A 13,201-nucleotide genomic window follows, 5' to 3' on the forward strand; every position below is an offset into this window, starting at 1 on the left:
TTTCTGGTAGAGATGAGCGGATCAATCCTTCAATCCTTGGAAGATCAGATCCAAGTCAAATTTCCTGAAATTTGAGGTTTCACAAAAGATTTAAAGATTCAATTCCCGGTTCCTGAAAAAAAATCTTGCCCATTTCCCACATTGCTGAAGCATCAGAGAGAGGGCTAATGTCTTTGCCTGGCACTATGGTCCACCCCATAATGCCATGTAACTATGACATGTAGTGAATTATCATATCTTTTACAATGGTTGTCAGTACTGAGGCCATCACAGATCAGCGATTTCACGTGGAATACAGTTTGTACAGCAGAGTCATTTTCCATCTCCAGAGCCACTGGGTAAATCTCTCTCCTGTAGGGTGTAAGCTCTTATGGTCAGTAGGATCCTCTCTCACCTGTAACGTGTATGCTCTAATGGTCAGTAGAGTGCTCTTTCTCTCTTCTCTCCCTCACATGTATTTTCTGAGCAATTACAAACTTTCCACTATTGCAACTTGCACAGATTCATTCTCCGCAACAAACTTTTGGAGAAAATTTGGCAAAGCCGGTAAATTGGAATTTAAAAAGATCTGCTCATCTCTATTTAAAGGGATTCTTTACTTGACATATTGAATACAGTAGATTGCCCTGTAGAGTTGAGCAAAAATTTCCCAGGATATTGATCCAGAGGCTACGTTAAAATTCCGTGGCTGCCGGACCAGAGCTCTGGGAACCTCTGGCATCCCGGTGCCTCTTCTGATTAGAGTGATGTTACTGTTGCGGCATAACAAACCCATGATGTTGTACTGGATTAAAGGGATTGTCCACTACTTTTACATTGATGGTCTATCCTAAGGGGCACTTTGCACACTACGACATCGCAAGCCGATGCTTGCGATGCCAAGCGCGATAGTCCCCGCCACTGTCGCAGGTGCGATATCTAGTGATAGCTGCCGTAGCGAACATTATCGCTACGGCAGCTTCACATGCACTTACCTGCCCTGCGACGTTGCTCTGGCCGGCGACCCGCCTCCTTTTTAAGGGGGCGGGTCGTGCGGCATCATAGCGACGTCACACGGCAGGCGGCCAATAGAAGCGGAGGGGCGGAGATGAGCGGGACGTAAACATCCCGCCCACCTCCTTCCTTCCGCATAGCTGGCGTGAGCCGCAGGATGCAGGTAGGAGATGTTCCTCGCTCCTGCGGCTTCACACACAGCGATGTATGCTGCCACAGGAACGAGGAACAACATCGTAACATCGGTCAATTCCAAATTATGGAAATGACAGACGCTACACCGATGATACGATTACGACGATTTTGCGCTCGTTAATCGTATCAAAAAGGCTTTACACACTACGATATCGCCTGCGAATCCGGATGTGCGTCACTTTCAATTTGACCCCACCAACATCGCACCTGCGATGTCAAAGTGTGCAAAGTGCCCCTTAGGATAGGTCATCAATGTCTGACTGGCCGGGGTCCGACACCCCACACCCCTGCCGATTAGCTGTTCTTCGGTCTCGGTGGTGGCGGCAGCAGGCAGCCATAAATGCTCAGTTCTGGAGCTGCTCCATCTCCTAATCAAAAGGAGGCAGATGTGCAGTACCCAGTAACGGCCACGATCAGAAGACGGAGCAGCTCCACAACTAAGCAATTCCGGCTGCCTGCTGCCGCTGCCAGACCCGAGAAAAGCTGATCGACGGGGGTGCAGGTTGACGGACCATGGTCGATCAGATATTGATGAGCTACTTTAGGAGAGGCCATCCATGTAAAAGTAGGGAACAACCCCCTTAACTAGAACCAGGGATTCTAGCAGGCAAGAAGAGGCTCACAGTGCTCTAGTCTGGCAGTCGCAAACTACCGACATAGTCACTTGACCAGGCTTTTGCTATCTTTTTGCGTAACTCTACTGACTTTTAATTATTCTGAAGACTATTTTGTGAAGTTAAAAACATTATAAAGTAGAGATTTTATTTATTGATTGATTTATTTAATAGATGAGCTGATGCAATTGTGTTTCTTTCACTTAATCTAGTGCAGTTAATAAAAAAGGGCCCAGCAAGGATGAGACGTACTGGAGGGAGATCAATGCAGCGATGGCCTTAACGAACCTGGCACAAGGGAAAGACAAACTGCAGGGGACCACTAGCTGCATCATTCAGAAATCATCACATATATCAGAAGTTAAGACTGTCAAAGTGCCACTAATTCAGCAATATCAATGAATGGGACTCCGCTTCCTTCCTACGAGGGAGCACTCGGGACTGGCGATCACAACCACAAGCATGTTTCTGCCTTAGAACATTTTGTAGACTTTTTGAAACCAGTCCCACTAGACTTGGACTTCCATGTATAATATCTTTTACCCATTGGGCTCTACAGGACATGTAAATTTTTACGTCTTATGGTTTTTTTTAACCAAAATACTAACTTATTTTATGCTAAGGAGCATAAATACTCAGCTTATAAGTAAAACTGTCTGCCTTGCTTCTACCATATGTGCCTTGCCTTTCAGTAATAAGCTAGAACGTGGGCATGATATGAAATATTTATGCCTTAAATTATGAATGCCATAATGTTTTTTTTTTTGTATTTAGTCTTGAACTTTTTGTATTCAGGTAACCTGAACTAAAATTTTGCCAAACACAGAAATGATGCATTCATTCCAATGGCCGATTGGCAATTATTGATATGCCTTGTTATTATTTTGTACTGTCAGATAATGTAAATTACCAGTGATAAGATATCTTATGAGATAGGACTATCAGCAAATTCAAAAAGTCTTTTTTTTATATAAGTAAAAAAAATTTCGCAATAAAATGAAAAGTTGATAAAACTTTCAGAATTTCTTACATTTTGCTGGTGATTTAGGACATTTGATAAATGGGCTTACTCAGTCAATGCATTTTAGTTTTTTTTATGACAGTTGTTCAACTGTTAATTAGTAGAGATGAGTGGACCCGTGGAAGTTTTGTTTGGTGGGTTCAGTTGGACTTTAGATAAAGTTTGGTTTGGGACCCGGACTTGACCATTGGAAGTCAATAATTGGGCAATTCGGACAACTTTAGGACATGTGCGCGTGTGTCACAGAGAACGTGTCGGGCAGGAAGCAGAAGACAGACACCTGCATTCCACTGTCTACACTGTGCGGAGCTGTGGGATCGCTCCCTGCCCGCCGCCCAGCATGCTACATGTGATGCGGACATGTCTGACCAAAGACCCCACAGAGCCTGGAGCACTGGACAACAGGTCAGATTGCCCTCATTATTAACCGGTCAGTAAGGGCCCCCCCCCCGAACCTCCGGGCCCCTGTGCGACTGCTCCGGCTGCACCGGTGATATGTCCGCCACTGCAGTGGTTTGCATATGTAACACACCAAAACTCAAAATGATATTTTTTTTGTTAAGTCTGTGCTTGGTACGGCACACTAAAAACCAAACCTCGGGTCACTTATCTCTATTAATGAGGGCATACATTGGAAAACCTTCCTAAAAAATGAGTGTTTCAGGACGAATTTTTTTTTTTTTTTATGAAATCACAGTGCCAGTGATTGGTTGTGAATCGTATTGATGCCAATCTACAATACCAGACATAGAAGCACAGTTCTTCGATTTCTACTCTTTTTAATGGTGCCAAAAAGGGCATCTGCTGCTAGCCCCTCACATGGCCAGATAAATGGAACTGTGTGTAACAGACAATAATGTATGTGCTAATTGCGTCATCCAATCTCCTGGACTAAAGCCTGCTTTACACCTTACAATTAAGCATACGATATCGTATGCGATCCTAACCGCCCCCATCGTATGTGCGGCACGTTAAATTTGATGAACGTGCCGCACAAACGATTAACCCCCATCCCACGTACTTACCCGTTCATACGACCTCGCTGTGGAGCGGCGAACGTCCACTTCCTGGAGTGGGAGGGACGTTCGGCGTCACAGCGACGTCACGCAGCAGCTGGCCAATAGAAGCGGAGGGGCGGAACTGAGCGGGATGTAAACATCCCGCCCACCTCCTTCCTTTCCGCATTGCTGGCCGGGAGCCACAGGGCGCAGGTAAGATCTGTTCATCGTTCCCGGGATGTCACACACTGCGATGTGTGCTACCCCGGGTACGATGAACAATCTGACGTTCAATTCTAGAGAAAGGTACGATGTGCGTGCGATGAATGTTTTACCGTTCAATCGCAATCGCACGTACCTGTCACACACTGCAATGAACCTTACGATGCCGGATGTGCGTCACTTACAGCGTGACCCCGCCGACACATTGTAAGATACATTGCAGCGTGTATAGCGGGCTTTACTTGTCACAATTGAGATCCTCCAAATACTGAAAAATGTTATGTTTTGGATTAAAATTCTAAACAAAATTTAGATTTTGTCTTAACAAGCATAATCCACATTGCTACAAAGCTTTGGAAAAAAAATCTAGAAATGTTTATTTGCCTTTTCTGCAAGGAATCAAATCATTCTGGCATAAAACGTGAATGCTTTCCAATATATAACAAGTTGTTTACTGAGGCGGATCAGTACATGACCCTTTCTTACATGATCCTGAATATGTTTTGTGAGATCTTTGCAAAGTGCCAAATTTAGCTTCACGGCTTCTTTGATGGTTGTACATTACTTCTTTCAAGTTTGCTTAGTATTCTGCATCAGCAAAAAATCTGAAGAAGATCTCCAGCCTTAAAGGGAACCTCTTAGGTCATTTTTATTTAACTTCCAAACCAAGCTGATAGTTCTATTCCTGCAGTCTCCAAAGGTGTCCATAGAAGGTCAATTTACAGAAAATGAGGTTTAATTCCTTCTTGGGGCAAGAAATAAAACATTTGAGAATTAGGAAACTTGTAGCAAATGTTCAATTTGCTTGCAGCACCATCATAGGAAAAAAATGGGTATTGGTTGGTTCCCATTGAAATTATTTGCCATAATCCATGGACATATCAATTGCTCCAGAGATTTGCCTTTTGTAGGTGCTCTTCATACTGGTGAGTATGTAGGGTGTTGCGGGGTGAGGGACTGGCCACAGATGCCCCAGCATGCTATATGAAAGGACTAGTCCTGGCTGGGTGTGTGGACTTGTGTAGTTTGGGCCATTTGCCTGTACCGGCCACATGTTCACCCCGATATCGGCTGACTAGGACCAAATGACGATTCGTTTCCACATTGAGATAGTTTGTATCAAACAATAGTACTTTACTAAACGATTCATCTTCATCAACAACTTCATACAACATATAGTGGGCACATATCTTAAATTGTAAAAGACATATCAAGACACGTTCTTAGCTCCCACAGGGTTGTTTCCAATCTTACTGGTCCCAGCACAACACAGCCTCATGCTTCAGTCAAACTCGTGACGTTCTCATTCTCTCTTCTAGCGGCTCCACATCCAGTCTCCTAGTAGAGAAGCAGTTCGAGAGTACTGTCACTCTGGCCAGAATAGAAGCTTGCACTCCCAGACGTTTAAGTATCCACATCTCTTCACCTTCTAGAGGAGGGGATAAGGGGTAGCCATTAATGCTATGGCAGGATCTTGTGCTGTCAGATAATTGTCAGATAATAATCTTTTGAGAGACCTGCAGTTGGCTGGTGTGGTTACACGTTGTCTGGGGTTGTGAGGTCGGTTGTATGTTCTGCCCAATTCTCTGAAACGCTTTTGGAGATAGCTTATGGTAGAGAAATGAACATTCAATTCACGGGAACAGCTCTGATGGACATTCCTGCAGTCAGCAAGCCAACTGCACGCTCCCTCAAAAGATTGGGTCTACAAAGTCGGCTTACCCTGGCACTTACTATGGCTCCTCCCAGGATTGTTACACGTTACCTTAACAGTTAGTAGGCGCCTGGCCACTAGAGTTCTGTCTTCTGGCTCATATTGTCTGGGGTCGCTCCATTCAAGGGTTTGTCTTTAGCCTCAAAGTTGTTCTCGCTTTGCGTCTTAGTCAACACTAAGGGATCACACTATCTCTCTTCTGGTCTCCTTCCAAACACTACATACGACCTCAACAACCTACAGACTATCCGTCCATATCTGTTGCTCATTGGGTCTTCACTAACCTTCCCAGAGCCAACCGTCTTATTACCTACTAACTAACCCCTCCCACTGTGGGCTAGTCCCAACACTTAACAATTACTTATCCCATAGTCTAGTAACTTCCTATACAAGTGCTATGTATTACTTTACCCCATATAACCTTACTGTGAACACATTTTAATACATTGTATCACCTTATCTACAAATGACCCATGATGCAATTCACTTTACACTACATGACAATACACTAATGCACTTGGTGCCTTAACAATGACAACAACATAACAATAACAATAGATGAGCGGATGCCCTGCTTTGTTCTCATGTCTTTATTTACCTTATGTGCCAGCTTTGAGTATAAAGAAAATATTTGTTTTTTTCTTTCTTTTGTTTAGTGCTTTATTAGCTGCAGTATATGGATTATACAAGAGATAAGGCTGAACAGATATTATCAGAAAGAAGGGTGACCTGACAAGTGCAAACATCTTTAAAGCCAGTTATACTGTAGATATCAATCGCATTTATTGCTCCTTTGGTTAACAATTATAAGTTATTATTACCTAATTGTCATTGATATTTGTCTTGCCCAAACATAAATGTCAATTCAATAGTATACAAAAAAGCTTGGGGGACTCAAAAGCACACTAGGGCGTTATCCAGACAACAGCGTAAAATGGTGATGTGGCAGTATTTTTGAGAGAAAGCACAAGATATACAGGTGCTTCTCAATAAATTAGAATATCATCAAAAAGTTATTTTTTTTTCTGTTATTCAATACAAAAAGTGAAACACATATATTTTGTGGCTTACCCTCCTTGTGGAGTGTGTCAATGACTGCCTTCTGGACATCTGTCACGTCAGCAGTCTGATTCTGTAACCTACTGAACCAAACTAAGGGACCATTTTAAACCCTTAGGAAGCCTTTGCAGGTGTTTTCTGTTAATTATTCTAATTTTCTGAAATAATGACTTTTGGGTTTTTATTGGCTATAAGCCATAATCATCGACATTATTATTATTATTTATTTATAGAGCACCATTAATTCCATGGTACTGTACATGAGAAGGGGGTTACATACAGAATACATATACAAGTTACAGTAGACAGACTAGTACAGAGGAAAGAGGGCCCTACCCTTGCGGGCTTACATTCTATAGGATTATGGGGAGGAGACAATTAACAGAAATACAGATATAAACGCATGAAATAGATCACTCGGTGTGTAATGACTCTATATAATATATGTGTTTTCCTTTTTGTATTGAATTACTGAAATAAATTAACTTTTGATGATATTCTAATTTATTGAGAAGCACTTGTAAATCCGGCTGCTGCTGCACCGGTTGGGGAGTCCAACGTAAAGACCGGCAGCTCATCGGTATGTAATAAAAGATATCCGAGAATCCAGGGTATAATTAATATTAGAAGTTTAATTCTCAAAGCGCTTCAAAGTATCTATAACTTTCTCGTTAGGAGAAACCACAACGATTTCTATAGTTTCTCCTGATAAAAACATTACAGTTTCTTCAAAACGCGTTGAGAATAAAACTGCTATAATTCATTATACCTTGGAAATCTTTTATTCCATACCAACCAGCAAACCCGCAACTTCTACAACAGAATTCAATAGAATAGTGAGAGAAGTCAAAAAGTTCCACTAAGAACTAGAAACCACGGGATCCTCTGTCAAGAATTGTAATGAGTCCGTATTTCCATATCTTCTACATTAGCAGGTCAGTTGAAGAAATGTTATGATCTGTTGGTGTTCTGTATTATATTTTTCAATGCCTACAAGTACATACGTTATTTGTGCATCATCGTAATGAATCCCTGTCATATTTTACTTCTAATGCATTTTTTCAGATATTTATCCTTACACAAGAAATGGGTGCTGGCCTTTGTCTCTCAGCTCTTGGACTCCTTTCTGTAAAAAAAAGAAAAACAAAGCAAAAAACACAGGCATAACAGAGAGACTCAGTTCAGGGAAGTTGTTGAAGTAGCTCTTACTTCAATTAAAAGTTTCTGGGATTCAGTGTACAGCGCCGGTGAGAATTAAAGAAATACACAGGCATGGGATTTCCAAAGCTCTTCAAATGATTTTAATGAAAATGAGATCTTTTATAGTCCTCAAAAATATTGGTGTACCATGCATAAATTTAGGAGTTGCTTACAGGATAGCAAATAGTAGAATACATAACTGCATAATAAGTAGAGACACTCCCAGCATCCACCCAGCTAAGCCACATCTTCTGAAGAAGTCTTTGTTACAAAAGTGAAATCCCACTCTAAAGAGGGCTTTACACCCAGCGACATCGCTAGCGATGTCGCTTGTGAAAGCACTCGCCCCCGTCGTTTGTGCGTCACGGGCAAATCGTTGACCGTGCGCACAATATTGTTACAACCCGTCAGACTATACTTACCTTCCTAGCGACGTCGCTGTGGGCGGCGAACAGCCTCCTTTCTAAGGGGGCGGTTCGTGCAGCATCACAGCATGTCACAGCAATAGAAGCAGAGGGGCGGAGAGCAACTGCATGAAAGTCACGCCCACCTCATTGCCGGAGGTACGGTGTTATTCGTCGTTCCTGGGGTGTCACATGTAGCGATGTGTCCTGCCTCAGGAACGACAAACAACCTGCGTCCAGCACGATCAACGATATTTGGGATTTGATCGACGTGTCAACGATCAATGATTAGGTGAGTATTTGTGATCGTCAGCGGTCGTTCGTACGTGTCACACGCAACGACGTCGCTAATGAGGCCGGATGTGCATCACGAATTCCGTGACCCCCAACAACATCTCGTTAGTGATGTTGTTGCATGTAACGACATTTTTGGCAGGCTTGAAGACATTAACTCCTTCCTTATTTTAACAAAGTCAAGCCACTGGAGAAGTACAGGCTTAAGAGTGAGAGAAATAAAGGAAATCCCAACACCTATGATGCTGGTAACATTTTGAAGAGGACTAATCACCCCAAAGAGTGTATGGCAAGACACAAAGAATGAGAATGTAAAACGTTTGTGGACATATTAGACTGGTATGTTCATCAAGAGTAGTTTTAACTTGTGAAGGGGAATGAGGGCAGTGGGACCATGCTTTTTTACAGGTTTTGTGAGCAAGGACAGCTACTATGAGCTTCTTTTCAGGTCAATCTTTTCTTCATTGTGATGCATTCCTGGAACATGACATATATCAGCTTAGTATCTATCACCAGAAAATAACAGAATACTTCACTGCTCTTTGTACTATGATAAGTTACTTTGCTATAGAGTATTCGGTGACGATAAATTATATTTTCCAAGCATAACAGATGAGAGGATCCAGTGATTGCAGCATTTATCAAGAGAGAAAACGGAACAATGAAAATCATTATGTCTGAATATAGACTATTGAAACAAGATACATTCAGATACATTCAGCATGATATCAGACCAAGGTTTAGATATTGTGGTTGTGGAAAGTATTCAAGGTAAATCTCGGGAGTCAGGCGGGAGCCAAGTAGGTATGCTAAACTGTAACACATTTCTAAATAATTCTGGATTCACATATTTTGTCCGGCAAAGTTACTTGATTTTTATATTGATCCATATTGCCTTCACAGGAATCCAATGCTGGCCAGAAAATTACCACAATTACTCAATTTTCTTGCGAGGGGATGAAATTTCAGACTTTGTACAACGACTACAATAAAAAAAATTGTTTCCTAGCAAAAGGATGTCGAGTTCTCACAATACTTCTAATACGGTTCATATGATTCAGTGTGTGTACCAATAGGGCGTAACTAGCCACAGCGGCCCAGACCATGAATTCGGGGACGGAGCTCGAACATGAGGTTTATAGGGGCCATCTTGAAATAGTCTCTTTATGTGGTTGAGCGCTGATTTTGAAGGCAACAATCAAAACTGGCAGCTATTATATTCAGTTGTTGTGACAGATGTTTTATATTTGTAGCTATGCAATTACGGATTTTTGGGGTATTATCATTGATTATGATGGCCATTGGAAGTGATAGTTATTTACTAAACTTTTAATTGGGCCTCCAATTTAATTATTTTACTCCAGCGGCTAACGTTGTATATTTATATAGAGTTGAAACCAGGAGTTTACATACACTATCTAAAAAGACACATATGCATGTATATCACTGTCTGACCTGAAATCAGAGCAGAAACTGTTCCCATTTTAGGTCAATTAGGAACCAAAATTATTTACATTTGCCAAATGCCAAAATAATGAGAGAGAGAGTTTTTAGGCATTTTTATTACTTTCTGCAAAGTCAAAGGTCTACATACACTAAAGCGGGCTTTACACGCTACGATATTTCTAGCAATTGCTAGCGATATCGTACGCAAAAGCATCCGCCCCCGTCATGCATGCGATATCGTGTGATCGCTGCCGCAGCGAACATTATCGCTACGGCAGCGTCACACGCACTTACATGGTCGTCGTCGTCGCTGTGACTGACGAACAATCCCTCCCTCAAGGGGGAGGTGCGTTCGGCGTCACGGCGACATCACCGTGACATCACTAAGCGTCCAATCGGCCAATCAAAGCGGAGGGGCGGAGATGAGCAGGATGAACATCCCACCCACCTCCTTCATTCCTCATTGCGGGCGGGACGCAGGTAAGGTGAGGTTCTTCGCTCCTGCGGTGTCACACACAGCGATGTATGCTGCTGCAGGAACGAGGAATAACATCTTTAAACAACCATTAACAATTTTTGGTTTTAGGACGACCTCTCCATGGTGAATGATTTTCACCACTTTGGAGGACATTTAAGGTCGCTGGTAAGTGTTACACGCTGCGATACCGTTAATGACGCCGGATGTGCGTCACTAACGACGTGACCCCGACGATAAAACATTAATGATATCGTAGCGTGTAAAGCCCGCTTAAGAGTACTATGCCAAAATAATATAGGACAGCCCATATGATGATGTCATGTCTTTGGAAGCTTCTGATAGGTTTATTGGCAACATCTGAGTTAATTAGAGACACACATGTGGATGTATTTTAATGCGCTCCTGAAACACATTGCTTCTTTGTGTAGCATCATGAGAAAGTCAAAAGAAATCAGCCAAGCTCTCAAGAAGAGAACTGTGGACTTGCACAAGTCTGGTTCATCCTTGAGTGCAATTTTCAGATACTTGTAGGTGTCTCGTTGATCTGTGCAAACAATTCTATGCAAGTCTAAACAAAATGGGAATGTCCAGCTATCATACCGCTCAGGAAGGAGATGGGTTCTGTGCATCAGAGATGAACTTGCTTTGGTCAGACATGTCCGTATCAGCTCAAGAACAAAAGCAAAAAATCTTGTGAAGATGCTGGTGGAAGCTGGTAAGATTGTGTCATTATCCACAGTGAAATAAGTAGCTGAAACACCACTCTGCCAGGATGAAGCCATTACTCCAAACGAAACATAAAAAAAGCCAGACTAATGTTTGCAAATGCACACAGGAACAAAGACCTTAATTTTTGGAGACGTCCTGTGGTCTTAGGAAACTAAAATGGAACTGTTTTGCCATAATGACCATTGTTACGTTTGGATGAAAAAGGGAGAAGCTTTGAAGCTTAAGAACACCATCCCAACTGTGAAACATGGAGGTGGCAGCATCATATTGTGGGGTTGTTTTGCTGAAGGATGGACTGGTGCATGTCACAAAATAGGTGACATCATGAGGAAAGAAGATTATGTGGCAATACTGAAGCAACATCTCAATACATCAGCCAAGAACTTAAAGCTTGGGCGGAAATGAGTCTTCCAAATGGACAATGACCCGAAGCATACTGCCAAACTGGTTACAAAGTGGATTAAGGATAACAAAATCAATGTTTTGGAGTGGCCATCACAAAGCCCTGATCTCAATCGTATTGAAAATTTATGGGCAAAGCTAAAAGGCCAGTGCGAGCAAGGCGACCTACAAACATGGCTCAGTTACACCAATTCTGTCAGGAGGAAGGGGCCCAAATTCCTACCAACTACCGTGAGAAGCTTGTGGAAAGAGATCCAAAACGTTTGACCCAAGTCATACAGTGTAAGGTCAATGGTAACAAATACTAATGAAATAAACGTGAACTTTTGACTTTGCAGAGGTAATAAAATTGCCTTAAAACAATCTTTCTTTGTCATTATTCTGGCATTTGGCAAATATAAATAATTTTGGTTCTTAATTGCACTAAAACGGGAAAGGTTTATTCTGATTTCATGTCAGATAGTGAGAAAAACCTGCGAACGTGTCTTTATAGATAGTGGATGTAAACGTCTGGGTTCAACTGTATATACTGTATATAGGTACACACTTACATAGTATAGGTATATGTACAAATACTGTGTGAGTAAACAGAATGAGTAATAGAAGGAAAGTATATCTCACCCACAGAAGAGAAGCTCGTTTGCAGAGTTTTTGGTAGAGTTTCTGGGCCTGGATTTTTATGAAGTGGCAGGTAGGTTGGTAGTTGGACATGCCCCTTTCTCTTCCTCCAGTACAAGTTTTGGGTACATTTCCATTAAGACCTGGTAAAGCTACTGGTCTCATTAAAATAACGAGAAACTTGCAAAAGTAATTTTAAATTTTAATATACTAAATATGAACAACTTAAAATCAGACACCGCTGTTGAATTGAGGAAACAGTGACTGTGACGGGAGAAATGCACAATCGGGTAAAACCCTATTATAGGAGGTAGTATAAGCAATACTTTTGCTCACCTTGGCTGGTCATGTGAAGACACAACCAATATAAAGGTTAAGATATCCAGCTGCCACTGCTCCGTGCTGGGCGGAAAAATCCAGCAGATAGAAATTACCAAATCAGGATAAGAACATGTTTAAAAATTGGCTGTGCTGCTGGAAAGAAGTCTCTTGCTGCGGTATCTATGAAGGTTTTTTTGCTATACACTATGCGATTCAATGCTGTACTGGCATCTATATCACATGTAAAAAAAACAGCAAGTAATAAACACTGGTACATGGAGATATTTATAGTCCAAAATAAGCGTTAAGAAGGATAAGGTAACACCCACTGGGATCGGGATTCAAATAAAAAAAAAGGGCGGGAAGCCAGGAAGACAAGAAAAGAAAAAAGTGTGCAAAAGAAAGAGAGAGTGTGTGATCAACTACAGAAAATTAAGAGATAAAAGCATCTGTAATGGAAAATTGTTCAAATAATTACAAATGAATAAAAGGA

At 41.8% G+C, this 13,201-nt stretch overlaps 1 protein-coding gene across 2 annotated transcripts in view; it reads left to right on the forward strand.

Annotated features, from left to right (window-relative positions):
• Positions 1-2,756, forward strand: part of MKX (mohawk homeobox) — a 140,192-nt gene extending 137,436 nt beyond the window's left edge. The window contains exon 7 of one of the 2 annotated variants that reach the window (XM_075316786.1): positions 2,015-2,756. In XM_075316786.1, coding sequence (XP_075172901.1) covers positions 2,015-2,204 — 190 coding nt within the window. In that variant the 3' untranslated portion in view covers positions 2,205-2,756. The remainder of the gene's footprint in view (positions 1-2,014) is intronic. The other variant, XM_075316787.1, reaches the window with a different exon arrangement.
• The last annotated feature ends 10,445 nt before the right edge of the window (positions 2,757-13,201 follow it).

This window comes from Anomaloglossus baeobatrachus, chromosome 6 (assembly GCF_048569485.1).
Source record: "Anomaloglossus baeobatrachus isolate aAnoBae1 chromosome 6, aAnoBae1.hap1, whole genome shotgun sequence".
NCBI classification, from domain to species: domain Eukaryota; kingdom Metazoa; phylum Chordata; class Amphibia; order Anura; family Aromobatidae; genus Anomaloglossus; species Anomaloglossus baeobatrachus.